The sequence below is a fragment of the Culex pipiens genome, chromosome 3, assembly GCF_016801865.2.
Source record: "Culex pipiens pallens isolate TS chromosome 3, TS_CPP_V2, whole genome shotgun sequence".
Classification (NCBI taxonomy): domain Eukaryota; kingdom Metazoa; phylum Arthropoda; class Insecta; order Diptera; family Culicidae; genus Culex; species Culex pipiens.
Genome location: NC_068939.1, coordinates 64,509,443 through 64,524,167, shown reverse-complemented (window position 1 = coordinate 64,524,167; position 14,725 = coordinate 64,509,443). Strand labels below are relative to the sequence as shown.

Here is a 14,725-nt window from a genome sequence, read left to right as displayed (position 1 = left end):
TTCATTTTTTTGTTTCCTCAAATGTTTGGCTGAACAAAATATCTAAATCAGTTTAAGTCTGCAACTCCAGTGAAACGCTACTAAAAGAACTTACGCATATTCTAAAAGATGAATTCTTGTGTGAAATTAAACAGTATGAAGAGAAAAAACACATAATTAGTGACACTGCTCAAATTTATATCGGTCTTAAATGATGTATTTCCAACCTTGAAATAGTTAGCAGCTCAGGGTTGCCAGTGTGTGCCAGTGTTGGATTTTTAACAAATTTTTAACATTTATCTATCTAGAGGAAACACATTATTAAATTACTGAAATCGTTTAAAAAGTCAAAAGCAGTTGCAAATGAGTGCGTTAGAAATCTAATTACAACCCAACAAAGGGACATCGGAAGTCCCCCACAGAGTGCCAACAAAGTCATGACCAACCCCCCACGGAAGAATCGCTACTAGCGCCATGCCAACTCCGCTGTACCTGTGTCACAGCGCCAGAACAACCGCCACTTCCGACGAGCCGGACCGTACCCTGGGCGTGTGCGACTCCTCGGCGGAAGAGGATGACCTTCACAGTGCGCCACATTTCGGAGTGAGATTCATGAATGAAGGCAGCAAAGTGCTTTCTACTTAAAGAGAGGGCCTAGAAAAAAAAAAAGATTTGGCTACATTGGGGATCCTTTTTGCTTTTTTTTTTTCCTGCTCGTTTTGTCTCCGTGAACACAGAATTGGTTGCTGGCCAAGCTGCGGAAAACCGGCGGAAACATTCTTCACGGCAGCAAGGCCGACAACATGGACCAAGTCGAAAGCAGTGAGCTGCAGTCCATCCTGTCGCAGCCGGCGGAGCACGAAGTGTGCCTGCTGAGCGAGAGTCCTTACAGGATACTTCGGGTGAGTGGAAAGTTATCTTTTTTTATTTGTGAGAGAGGTCATGGCTCCATCCCAAATATTTGATAGGTCTATCAATCATTTTCATTATCATTAATAAATTCTTATTCAGTTAATGTATGATCAGCAAATGGTTTTTAAAAAGCTAAAATATTTTCATGGCAATTGACAATTATATACACTACAAATGTGTACAAAATCGATCCACATTAATAATCCTTCTGTAAATCAAATCAATCAATTAGTATTGTTAATCATAACTTGACTTTTTTCGGAAAAATGCGCGGTTCTTCTAAGCATGGTATTTTCAAATAAAAAAACTCACGTTGCACGTTTTCTCTCAGCTGCCCTTAAATATCTCACTGGTTTAGGGGAAGGAGAGCAAGCTTGATTATTTTTTTTTTGAACATGATTTTTTAGAATGATTTGAATCATCAAATTTATTTTTTGTTTGTTTATATAAACGCATACATGAGTAATTCTTGCTAAAAGTGGAGCACTTTTTACACATGTGTTCAAAAATCCAAACCAATTTGTGTACCTTTTGGTGCCCCCCACTAAAAGCATTGTTGAAATATTGTTATTATTGTGACTTGTATGCATAAACTTAAAAGCTCATAACTTTTCAAAGTTCCTTCAAGACCTCACCGTTAAGAAGTGTTTTGAAAAGAAAATTTAAATTGGTTTCAAATAGTATTGTTTATTTCATTGAAGTGACTTTGACCAAAAGGTGGTCATTAGTCACCAAGCTATCGAATGAATTTGTCAGAAAAAAATCCATTTTAAACTTACGTTAACCAAACATAAAATTGTTTAAAAAAACATAGGCATTATTGATGAACAGCGTAACGCTCAACGAAAAATCGTCAATTTCAATTAAAAGCTTAGAAAATGTTACGTTATTCTCTGAAAAATCGCAGGTGTTTTTGCCTTCTTTGAACTTTGGTCGAATTTAAAAATAATAAACTTCAATTCCAAGCATAACTTAGTTGAGGATTCTGTGGAGAATTTCTCTTATCCTCTTAAAAAAGTGGAACATATTAAGATAGCTAAATCTTTCATTTTCATTTAGAAAACAATATTTCACCTAATAAAAGAACACAATCCAGATGTGACAGCACATCAAAATTTTGGAAAATCGATCTAAACTTTATTTTTGGACCTCTCCATGTGGCGTTTGCCTCTGCCTAGCCTCTGATCTTCCCAGCCCTTGAAAAAAAAAACCAAGAAGATTTGGCCATTATTGACCAAACGATGCCAACAAAGTTTGTGACGTTCTTTGAACAATATTTTAGCAAGGACCACTTAGTTACATCTCTCCCCTACCAATAGCAACACAATGTTCTATTTCTCCACCAAATGGTGGCTCTCACCGTGATTGTAGCTGCTACCATGTCGCCACAACCATCGTTTGAGAGATTCACTATTTCAAGAGAACCGAGACGAACCGTATCCTGTCGTCGTCGTCGGTATCGTTCGGGAAAACGCCGGGAGCCGAGATTTGGCTCACCACCTCACAGGAGCAATGAAAAGCTATAAAAACAGCCATTCGCGGATCGTAGATCTTCAGTTCATCTCGGAACGCGGTGGAATTAATAACAGTAACGGTGGCGGCATAACGTGACGCGTGTGACTAACTTTGACCAGAATGGATATTTATCTGTAAAGCGGTGTGACCATCGCTTTCCCCCAAAGGATATTAACCTCAAGTGTGGAATGGAAGGGGGGTTTTGTGAAGAGCAAGAGTGTTGCAAGTGATCAAAGGATTCGTGATAAGTGATAGTGATCAATTGAACTCAAACGGTTGTTGGTTGTTATAAATCTTTGGCTTTGGATTTGAATTGGATTAAAAATGAATCACAGTAGTCAATTTCACGCCAGAACATTAAATTTAAACAGTCCTTGACAAATATTTTGATAATGAAAACATGAGCACTAGAAAGTTCGCCAAATTTAATAATCTTTTCGTCCAAATTTGAGAAAAATCACTAAATAAGTAATCTAGTAATCTAATTATCAATAATTTACCGACAATTTCATATGACTACGGATCATTTTTTTGCTGTATGTTCTGTATTTTGGTTCAAAAAATATTTAAAAAAGTGCTGAAAACTGCGATTATGGGTTATTTAATAATTCAGTAAATTGTATTATTTAAATCCCTCAGTTAAAAATATCATGTTAATATTACAACTGGGAAGAGGTACATATCTTATGTCCGAAAATATGTGTAATCTTACCTCTGAAAATTTACCACTTTTCTGGTGTAATGTCACTTATTCAGTCTTAATTGAGGTACAATTACATCAAAAGAGATTCAAAAATTACATCTTCCAAAATCAAACAATTTTTTACAGTGTAATTGAACAGTTAATGACGCCTAACTTTAGAGATAGTTGAGAAAGTAAATAATCTCAATCCAATTTTCACCTTTTTCGATAGCTTAGGAGTTTAGGTGTTAATATATGCTTAGAGCCATAATTATTTTTGTTTTGCAACTTTTAAAATATTACACAGTAACCATATTATTAATAAGAAGAGGGTTGAAATAAATTCATACATAAATTTAATACATGTTGTTCAGTGAGAATTAAATGCTTCAGGGAGGCGGTCAATTTCTCGTTAAAGATGAAATTCAACTGTATTCTGTGAGGCTCATTTAATTGGCCAATCGACTAGAATCGAATAAAGATCAAATGAAATTTTCCCGCTCACGTTGCAAGCCCAGGCTTCGATTACGAATACAGTCATCTGTCGGACCACGGGTTTTATAAATTGAAAATTAATTGATTTTGCTGCGACTTCAGTGGCTTCGTATAGGTCGGTAGTAATCATAAATTTCAAAGAGAGGACATTGACTGGATTTTGAGTGAAAGTGACTGTGGTCAATAACAGCAAGGTTCAACATAAGGAATAAACTGTGCGATATGATAGTGCAATTGTGTAACAACGTCCACGGTAACCATCGTCCATATCAGGTGTTATCTCGAGCATTGAAAAAAACAGAATTTGATATCTATCTGTTACAATGATTAACCGGAAATCAATCAGACAGATGTTTCGTAACTATCGCACAAATCCAAATCATCCGTTGAGTATAGCAACTCCACTAAAGATACCGGCCACCTGGAGTCGAGTTCTTCGGCTGCAACCCAGTACTCGGATTAATCCTGAACATCTTCTAGAGGTTGGTTAATACTGTTTCTTAAAAGAGTTTTTTGATCATTAGATAATAGGGAGCATTCTTTTATTACGTAACGCAAAAATTTGGACCCCTTCCCCCCTCGTAACAAAAATTCCATACAAATTTTTAAAGTTTTGTATGGAGCGAAACACTGCCTCCGACCAACCCCCTCCCCCCCAACTGCGTTACGTAATAAAAGAACGCTCCCATAAATCATCCACTGAGCTTCTATCGGATGGTGAAGTAAAACGTCGGTCCCGGTTTCTCCTGTCTCGTCAGAGGCGCTGGAGCAGAAATCCCACGTTAGAGGAAGGCCATGCCCCGGGGGGCGTAGTGCCAATAGTTTCGTTTTCCCATAAATCATTTACACATTTCATTTTTTAAATGCATGAAAAACATTGTGAGAAAAAATCCTACATTAAATCACATATAAGAACACTTTAATGACAAATTCAAAAAAGGGTTAATGAACAATTTTCTACAAAATCGGCAAATGTTGACCATTTTTATGTTCTGTGATATAAGGCCGTTGTAAATAGTTTTCAAAGTTTATGTCGCCCATCCCCTTCAAAGTCGGCCTGAATAATCAGGGGGCAAATTTTTTTTTTCGAAAACTTAAAATTTTTAATGAAAATTAAAGTAAAATCAACTGAAAACCTGTCAAAATGCTTTTTCCTGCGTTTATAATCATATTTAGCATGTTTGAACTCCTTTGAAAACATTTTAAATTTTCATGAAATACCAATGTACAGTCCGACTAAAAGTGTGTTTTCCCGAAAAAAAAATTTCGTCGATACCTTGATATTTTGAAAACTAATGATTGGAAAGCAACTGGGCGCGTGTAAAATGCATTTTAAAACACTTTTTTTCATCCAAATGTAGAAACCTTGGCTTATAATTTCAATTATTTTTTTTGCACCCCCTCTCGACAGAAAAAAAAATGATGGTAATATTCATCAGGAAATGGTGACGGATTTTATGTCGAAAAAAATGATTAATTATTATAATTATAAGAAACAGGAAAATTTAAGTTTCTTATGCCAATGTCTCAGCAACTAATGGTCCGATTTTCAATGTTAAAAAATAAAACTCTCGTGAAATTTTCTGATCTTTTCGAAAACAATATTTTTAACAAAAAAATCATGACTTTTAAAAGGCCAAACATTTAATATTAACATTGTCCAATACACCAAACGTTCGAATATTTACGTACCATTTTTAGATGGACAGTGCCTAATTTGTCCCGCCCGTTTGGATCAATCGGACCGCGCACTGGACTCACAATCCAGAGGTCGCCGGTTTGAATCCCGCGGCGGGCGCTCTAAAATTCTTTGTGTAAATATGGGTATTCGGCGCCGTCGCTCCGTGCCATGGTTGGTACTAGCAATGGTGGCCGACAGCTATAAAGTCAACTTCGTTTCGTGCCTAATTTGTGTGGAGACTTGCATGCGTGAATCAATGACACAAAATGGCTTCTTTGGTCATAGGGAAGGCCCCCGCAAAGTTTGAGCCAAATAAAAAAATACAAATAAAATCCATTCTTGATTTGCTCTAATGTGAAACAATTCGAACAATCACAAACGCTCCCACCAGTCACTGATACGTGTTTTTTCACAGTCTCTTCGATGAAAGTGTTATTCTTAAAAAAAGATTTTTACAGAGAATCGTGAATAGAAAGTGATTTTTGTGTTTAAAAAAAATCTTTTGAACCAAATGACCAATTCTCTTCAAAACGTCAGTTGAAGGATGACGCATCTTAATTATTCAAACCTAAATTAGTGAAAAAGGTACATTTATTACTCATGCATGATTTTTGAAAAAAGATACAAATTTTGCGACCTTGTTTTTATTTATATTATAAAAAGTTCTCTTACAAGTTGTTTTAAAGAATATTTTACCCATATTTTCGTTTTTGTGACATTTGAACTCTCTCTCGGCAGTTCTACTTTGTAAATGGAAGTGACGTATTTTTCGAAGTGGGGGGAGGGGGGGTTAATTTTAGCCGATTTTAGCGTGACATACTTTTTGGATGACACATTAAAGATAAGATTACTATACCCTAATGACGTGCACAACATTATAGGTATCCGCTACGTGAAAGAGGACTTAGAGCGGCTGGAAGTCAGCTCCCCACTCTCCCTTATACCCTTGAAACGAACATTGTGAAATTTATCCTTTCCTTTTTTTATTTTTTAACGATACTCACTGATTCATAAATAAGTATAGCTTTTTTATAATGAATATTAATAAACTACAGGACTGTATGTACTCATATAGTTAACAAGTATATTGCATTAATAATTGCAAATTTTAATTAATCTACAACCATCAAACCACACGCTAACAACTAACAGAAGGTTAGATTAAATTGGATAGGTACTGCACAGAGTTCCGCTTGTAAGTAGATTGCAGTAGGTGCTTCAGGAATGAACACAATTTATTTCTCTACTCTAAAGTCAAAATTTAAACACATCATGAAGCGTATTGCTTGGGTTGACATTGTCCAGACAATATTTCCTTCAATAAAAGAATTTGCGTTTGTAAGCATGAACCTGTCGTGTTTGTTTTCATCATAATTCGCGATTTAACTTTTTCGCACCTCCCATGAAAAGTCTCAGTAGAGAATTCGATACTGATTTCCACTTTCCTTTCTCCCGCCATTCCTCCCCAGGCCGCCGAATCGGGCAACTTGGAGGAGTTCGTCAGGCTGTACGAGGGAGACAACGGCCGGCTCGCGATAAAGGACAGTCGGGGGCGCACGGCAACCCACCAGGCGGCGGCCCGGAACCGCGTCAACATCCTCAACTACATCTACACCCAGCGGGGGGACCTCAACGAGCAGGACATGTTTGGAAACACTCCGCTGCACTTGGCCGTCGAAAACGATTCGCTGGATGCGTTGGAATTTCTGCTGAAAATGTGAGTTGGCGATTTCGCTCTGGATGCATATTTTTGATGAGGGGGAGAAAGAAAAGTTGTTACTATTTCGGAAAATTTCAGTTTATTTTAAGAATGTTTCAAAGCGTGCAGGTCATAAACGATCTGATATCAAATTGTTAACCAAACATAACTAAATAATTCCTCAACAGTGTGTTTTTGGATTTTTGTTTAGCATGAGTTGGTAACATACTAAAAATTAGTTTCATACTTTACTCCATACCATAAAAAACCCTTACTGCACATCTAAGCTGACACTTCTCAGCTTCCACTTTCACCTGACCTGACCCTGAACTTCACTGCCCTCGACGTTGACTAGGATTTCCACTGGGGTCCTTGAACGGGGGAGATTACGTTTTTCTAATATGATGAAGTCAAGCACCTTGTTTGAGAATTTATTGCAAAATATGTTGACACACACGAAAATATAAACCATTTTTTCAGACCGGTAGCGACCAACATTTTGAACGACAAAAAGCTCGCGCCCGTCCACTTGGCCACCGAGCTTAACAAAGTTAAGGGACTGCAGGTGATGGGAAAGTACCGGGACGTCTTCGACATCCAGCAGGGCGGAGAGCATGGTCGTACAGCACTGCATCTGGCGGCTATCTACGACAACGAGGAATGTGCTCGGATTTTGGTGAGCTATTTTGCTGATTTTGAGTTTGTCATTCGTGGGCGTAATTCTATTGTGATAATTTTTTAACAAAATCAGATTTCGGAGTTTGGAGCATCGCCGCGGAAACCGTGCAACAATGGCTATTATCCCATTCACGAGGCGGCGAAAAATGCCAGCTCAAAAACGATGGAAGTTTTCTTCCAGTGGGGTGAGTCGAAGGGATGCACTCGGGAGGAAATGATTTCGTTCTACGACTCGGAGGGAAACGTTCCGCTCCACTCGGCGGTGCACGGGGGCGATATCAAGGCGGTCGAGCTTTGCATGAAGTCGGGTGCGAAAATCTCCACCCAGCAGCACGATCTTTCCACGCCCGTACACTTGGCTGCAGCGCAGGTAGGACATCCTGTGTGGAGTATTGAGTTGGGTGGGGAATTTTATGAAATTTATTTTTTTTAAATAGGGAGCGATTGACATCGTGAAACTTATGTTTATGATGCAACCGCTGGAGAAACGCATCAGTTTGAACTGTACTGATATTCAGAAGATGACTCCCCTGCATTGTGCCGCCAATTTTGACCATCCAGAGATTGTCGAGTACCTGGTCCAGGAGGGAGCGGACATCAATGCGTTGGATAAGGAAAATCGGTCCCCTCTGCTGTTGTCCGCGTCCAGGGCTGGATGGCGCACTGTGATGATTCTCATTCGTTTGGGGGCCAACATAGAACTGAAGGATGTCAACTCCAGAAATGTCCTCCACTTGGTCATTATGAACGGTGGCCGGTTGGATGAGTTCGCCAAGCAAGTGTCCACCACCCAATCGGAAAAGTATCTCTTACAGTTGATGAACGAGAAGGACGACACAGGTTGCTCACCGTTGCATTATGCAAGTCGCGAAGGGCACATCCGTTCACTGGAGAATCTTATCCAGTTGGGTGCATGCATCAACCTAAAGAACAACAACAACGAAAGTCCACTGCACTTTGCTGCTCGCTACGGACGATTCAACACGGTTCGCCAGCTTCTGGACTCGGAAAAGGGAACCTTCATCATCAACGAAAGTGACGGCGAAGGACTGACTCCACTGCACATCGCGTCCAAAGAGGGTCATACGAGAGTTGTACAGTTATTGTTAAACCGGGGAGCACTTCTTCACAGGGATCACAACGGACGAAACCCGCTTCACTTGGCGGCAATGTCTGGATACACACAAACCATCGAATTGCTACATTCTGTTCATTCTCACCTGTTGGACCAAGTTGACAAAGATGGAGTAAGACACTTGATGATACAACCACGACCCCCAACTAACCCCAAAATTCCTTCCAGAACACCGCACTGCATCTCGCAACGATGGAGAACAGACCAAGTGCCGTGGTGCTGCTACTGAACCTCGGCTGCAAATTGCTCCACAACTACATGGATATGAACGCGATTGACTACGCGATCTACTACAAATATCCAGAGGCTGCCCTGGCCATGGCGACCCACGAGGAGCGGTCTCCCGAAATAATGGCGCTCAAATCCGACAAACATCCGTGTGTCACACTCGCCCTAATAGCTTCTATGCCACGAGTCTTCGAGGCCGTCCAGGACAATTGCATTACGAAGGCAAACTGCAAGAAGGATTCCAAGAGTTTTTACGTAAGTTGGTCATTTTAACCTATTCAAAGCTCAATATACCAAACCAGACGCTGTACTCAAAATAAAAACACCCCTCCCAGATTAAGTACTCCTTTAGCTGTCTTCAATGTCCCACCATGTACGCTCAGATGGACTCCCGAACGGGGGAGGCCGTCCAGATTTCGAAGCCGATTCCCCTGCCGGCACTGAACGTAAGTGTGCGGACACCCGGCCGGTCGAACTGCATGCATGCTACTCTCGTATCTCTTATCGTTTCGATATTATCTCGAGCAAATAATCGCTATTGCATGGCAATTTTCGTATTGTTTGACAGTCATTTTATTACCAATCAGTACTTGAATCGATATCCGGTTTTCGGTTTTTGTTTTAGTAGCATTGAGGGTTGGCCTAATGATTGTCAAATAGGAGTTTGATGATAACGAGTGCTGCGGGAATTGAGCTATTACCTCTCGACAAGTTCACTGACACTGTGCTTAACAATAGATTTATAACTACATTTGGTTTTGCATTTATAGGAGAATCCCACTGATCAATATACTTTACTTGATATCAGCACTATTTGTTTAATTTGATTTAAAAAAATAAAAAAAATATGGTGATTAGGGTGTAATATGGTTGTATGGAAAAAAATAAAGTTATTCAAATTTAGTGAGCACAGCAACTTTTCAGTTCCTTTTGAGGTCCTAAACTACTCCCAAAAGTTTGAGAACGATTGGTTAAGTCCACACTTTGCGCAAAGATATTCAATTCTCCATATAAATTTGTATGGGGAAAACATTTTTTGTTTATTTTGATATTTTAAAAATCCACGAGCACATTCCGAAGCATTCGAATATGAATCCGGTTTTGATATAGCGTGAAACGTGGAGTTTTTGAATATCAAAATCCAAAAAATGGGTTTCCCCATACAAATTTATATGGAAAATTGAATCGCTTTGCGCAATGTGAAGACTAAACCAATCGTTCTCAAACTTTGGGGAGTTGTTTAGGACCCCAAAAGGAACTGAAAAATTGCTGTGCTGGAAAATCGATTTTGTTATTATTGATATTTGCAAATCTGGATATGGAGGCAACCTATGAAAATCTTTAAATGATCGCAAGAAAATAATAAAATTATTTTTGATTTTTTATTCATCTCCTAGAGTACTGTCTACACAATAATTTACAACATAGTTTGCCTGTTTATAAAATCAGACGACCGTAACTTTGACAATTTTCGAATAAGAAGACAACAACTTCCAAGGTTGCTGTGCACCCTTTACCGAAATTTTGCCAACTATCCATTTCTTATGCCAAATAAAGCCAATTTCGATCACGTTAAAATAGGCCTCAAATATAGTTCCTGACTCCTCCTCCATCAAAAGAAAAAGTCTGTACCATCTAATCTAATCTAATCTAATCTAATCTAATCAGACTCTAGCGCAGCCAATCTTTCGAAGGGATCCTGGAGAGTGCCTTAGGTTAGATGACGCCTAGCACTCTTCTTGTCATTTTTTAACATTTGCAGTACGCCATTGCATTAGAATGCATTGAAACATCACAAGCGTTAAAGCGGCCAGGCCTACTGCGTAAAGCACAGTTTGAGCACAGAGTGTTCGAACAACAACACAATTCTGAATCGACAGGGGAGGAAGAAGCGTGGGGACACACCACCATACGCTCCGAGATTTGGTTGTATTCGTTGGGAGCACCATGCTAAGAAGGTTTGGTACTCCGGGACCCTCTGGGATGGGACATTGTATTTCCACGAATGCCTTGGACACTATTTGCCGTGGTTATAGCGCCACAACTCGCTCTCTGTAACAGTACCTATTCCTTATTTCCAGTCCACGCTCACCAAGTCGTCATGGCCTAGTGGTTAGCATTTTTGCTTACCAATCCAAAGGACGGAGGATCGAACCCCGCCTCGAGCGACTTTGATTTTTCGTTCATATTCATCATTTCAAATTTATGTGTTCTTAACTTTCTCGTTGGGAGCAGATGGGAATCGAACCCAGAACCATTCGCTTACAAAGCGAACACCGTAACCAGTCAGCCACGGCCGCTCTTAAAAGAAAAAGTCTGTACCATGACGAAAAATTTATTTTTGATTTAGTATCTTCTAAGCAGGGATGGAATAATCGCAAAACAATCATTTTCGCTTGCGAACATTCTTCACCCGTGAAAAAGAGTAGAGGCGAATCGCGCAAAAGAAAATCGCTCCCGAAATTCTCAAAGAAAATCAATCTGCTGATGATTTTTTTGTGAATTTCCTTCTCAGCACCACTTAAAATCGTTTATTTCACTTTATTTACACACATTGCCCATCTACAAAATGTGACAGGTCATTTTTCGACGTGTGACATTACATTTGTAAGTATAGTAGTGAAAAAGATGTTCCGCCGAATAATCAAGATGATGATTTTTTTAGATTCCTTTTACCGATCTTCCGTGCGCGAGAGAGGAGAGCCATGCTCCCTTCGGGTTTTTTTTCTCTTGATTAACATTAAAAGATTTTCTTTTGATGATGATTATTTCATTGCTGCTTCTAAGTTATTTTCTTCAGGACGAAAAACGCTATAAAGTTTTTAAATACATTTTTATTTTGATTTCACTTAAAAAAAATCGATGTATTCCAAATATATAACACAACTTTAAATTTAGCACATTTCTTCTTAATTCAATTATTACGTAACCCACTTAGGGAAGAAATGTTTTGACATGTGAGAGGGGTGTCTGAAAATGGTGATTTTTTAATTTTCAATATTAAACGACACATCCATCGTTTCGTTTCTTTCGAATACCAGCTTAAAATCCGCTGGTCTTGTGTATCACAAATCCTCCATTTTCGTTCCAAGAAATCGTTCTCGGTAGCTTTAAAGCTGTGCGACGATACAAACCATCAACACACATCGCAATCCCCGACGGCAGCATTTCCACATGATGACGACGACGCAGAATGACTTTCGAACTTCCGCCGTGAAGAAATTACCTGTCGCTTGTTTTTATCATCACAAATTTTCTCACTCTCCTCCACACGCTTCACAGATCAAGTATTCCTTCCACGCGTACCAAAAATCAAAAGAAGAAGTGGAAAAGATTAGAAAAGCTCTAAATGATCCAAACTGGCGCCAAATGCCGCTCCACGTGGTCAATGTGAGTGGACCTCTAGTTTGTGTGTGTGAGTGTGTGTAGGTGTGGGTGTTGGGTTTGTGTGTGCTATTGTTTTCCAGTTGTGACATTTGAAATTTTTCCTGTGCTATTGATGTTTCTTTGTTTACAAAAAATAAGGTTTTTCTTCTTGTTGGCACCGACACTTTTTTACTATCACTTAGGATTTTTTTAATTGGTGTATGTATGTTCTATTCTGCTTTTTATCATTTTCCTCAGAAGCACATTTTTTTCACTTTCAAAGTTACACGCTTGCAAGCTCACTTCAATTTTTATTTATTTCCCGTGTGGTCTTGCTGGTGAATGCCAATGAGGGTAACGAACTGTTTTTTCGACTCGAGGAAATCTGAACATATTTTGCAAATTTCGGTCGATTTTATAACTCGTTAACCTTACCATTCTACCCAGAGTTGTCAGGAAGCTTGCTCATTTTTCAATCTCTCCCCCCAAAGGCAATGGTGGCCCACGGACGCGTCGAACTGCTAGCTCATCCCCTTAGTCAGAAATATCTGCAGATGAAGTGGAACTCGTACGGGAAGTACTTCCATCTGGCGAATCTTTTGTTCTACAGTGTGTTCCTGTTTTTCGTGACTCTATTTGCTGCCCAGCTGATGAACAACGACACGTCTCAACTCAATGTAAGCTTGTTAACTCTTTCTTTCCAGTGAACTCGGATGACACCTGATAGCATGAGAAGACACTTGGGTTGTCTTTGCATGAGCAAATGTGGACCACCCTAGTGCTTCCACAGTAGAACCATTAATTTTGTTTCTTCTGCTACTCATCAGCAAACCACCCCGGCGGCGGAAGAATCATCAGAGCAGGATTCACTGGCTCCAGTGACGATGGCAGCCCGGTACAAGCACTACAACCCATCATACAACACTGGCCAAAACGACTCCAACCTGCGCGTGGAAAGCCACATGACCGTTTCGACCACAACGTTCGTTTCCGGAATCGGCATAATCGTGTACATTCTCGGCAACGCCATGCGCGAGATTCTCCAAGCGTATCAACAAAAATGGCACTACCTAATCGAGCCCATCAACCTGATCTCGTGGCTGCTGTACTTTTCCGCGCTGGTTATGATTTGGCCAATGTTTGTCCAGGGACGCTGCGAAAGTGGCAACTTTTCCGCGGCATCCGTGACCGTGTTCCTCTCGTGGTTTAATTTGCTCCTCTTTCTGCAGAGATTCGATCAGGTTGGTGCCGATGGTTTGAACATGGATGTAAATATTTTTAACATAATCGCATAATTGAATTTCGATCCCAATCCAAATTTATGAACGCGTCGGTGTTGCTCTGGAGTGTTGTTTTTTGAAGGAGATGCAAGATGGCACAATGGCAATCGCGTACATATTTTCAGTAACATTTCCCCTCCCTCTACCGACAGGTTGGTCTCTACGTCGTCATGTTCCTGGAAATCCTGCAGACGCTGATAAAGGTGCTGACGGTGTTCTCTATTCTGATAATTGCGTTTGGACTTTCGTTTTACATTCTGCTCTCGAAGGTAATAAAATTATCGTAGGTTTAATGTCGCGATTTGAATCATGCGTTAAATTTGAGGTACTTGTAGCGTAACATTACAAGTTCATCAATTTTACCATTGAAAACCTTATAGTTTTTTTTTTTGGAAAAACTGTTCATGAAACTTTTTAATACTGCTAAATTCTATCATTGAAATTATTTTTAATGAAATTATCCAGCCTTTTTTGTAACAAACTTGTGCAATTAACATAAAATCAAAGAAATTATAAAATTATTTTTAAAGCCATGAAAAAAAACACGATTTTCATGACGATTTTTTAACAATAAGTACAAAGATAAGCGGTATACGCACTTCGGAAGGAACCGGTCATAAAAAATATCAAATGAGCAGTAGCGGCAGCGAAAGCAAGCCAGAGAGGGTGAGGGTCCCCTCTCCTTTTTTCTGCTGTTCGTAAAGCCATTTCTTGACCCCTTTCCTTGGGAGGTGCGGCCCATAAAGAGCAGTTCTCTACGAAATCGACCGATTTCAACAATTTTTCTGTATTTTTTAATTTGGCTTAAACTTTGTGTCTCCCCATACAAAAATGATACGTAAGTAATCAAAAATCTGTAACTTTTGAAAGAATTTTCTGATCAATTGGTGTCTTCGGCAGAGTTATAAGTATTGATGAGGACTCTTCAGAAAACAATAGATACACGGAAAAAAATCTTGCCGATTTTCTAATTAATTTTTTGTTTCACAAAAACATTCTCCCAAGACTGGTACAAATTTTATTTAAAGTTTTTGTCTCCCCCCTCTCCCCCCCCCCTCCCTTTAAAGTTGGCCCG

The 14,725-nt window shown here is 39.5% G+C and overlaps 1 protein-coding gene across 7 annotated transcripts in view; it reads left to right on the top strand.

Annotated features, from left to right (window-relative positions):
• Positions 1 to 287: 287 nt before the first annotated feature.
• The window catches only part of LOC120418566 (transient receptor potential cation channel subfamily A member 1-like), a 34,727-nt gene continuing 20,289 nt past the window's right edge, over positions 288 to 14,725 (top strand). The window contains exons 1-12 of one of the 7 annotated variants that reach the window (XM_039581002.2): positions 306 to 582; positions 717 to 881; positions 6,734 to 6,981; positions 7,444 to 7,639; positions 7,715 to 8,011; positions 8,079 to 8,888; positions 8,945 to 9,259; positions 9,340 to 9,450; positions 12,287 to 12,394; positions 12,862 to 13,047; positions 13,198 to 13,611; positions 13,803 to 13,919. In XM_039581002.2, the coding sequence (XP_039436936.1) occupies positions 454 to 582; positions 717 to 881; positions 6,734 to 6,981; positions 7,444 to 7,639; positions 7,715 to 8,011; positions 8,079 to 8,888; positions 8,945 to 9,259; positions 9,340 to 9,450; positions 12,287 to 12,394; positions 12,862 to 13,047; positions 13,198 to 13,611; positions 13,803 to 13,919 (3,096 nt within the window). In that variant the 5' untranslated portion in view covers positions 306 to 453. Of the gene's footprint in view, positions 583 to 716; positions 882 to 3,669; positions 4,066 to 6,733; positions 6,982 to 7,443; positions 7,640 to 7,714; positions 8,012 to 8,078; positions 8,889 to 8,944; positions 9,260 to 9,339; positions 9,451 to 12,286; positions 12,395 to 12,861; positions 13,048 to 13,197; positions 13,612 to 13,802; positions 13,920 to 14,725 lie in introns of those variants that run through there. The other 6 variants (XM_039581004.1, XM_039581003.2, XM_039581005.2 and 3 more) reach the window with 6 other exon arrangements.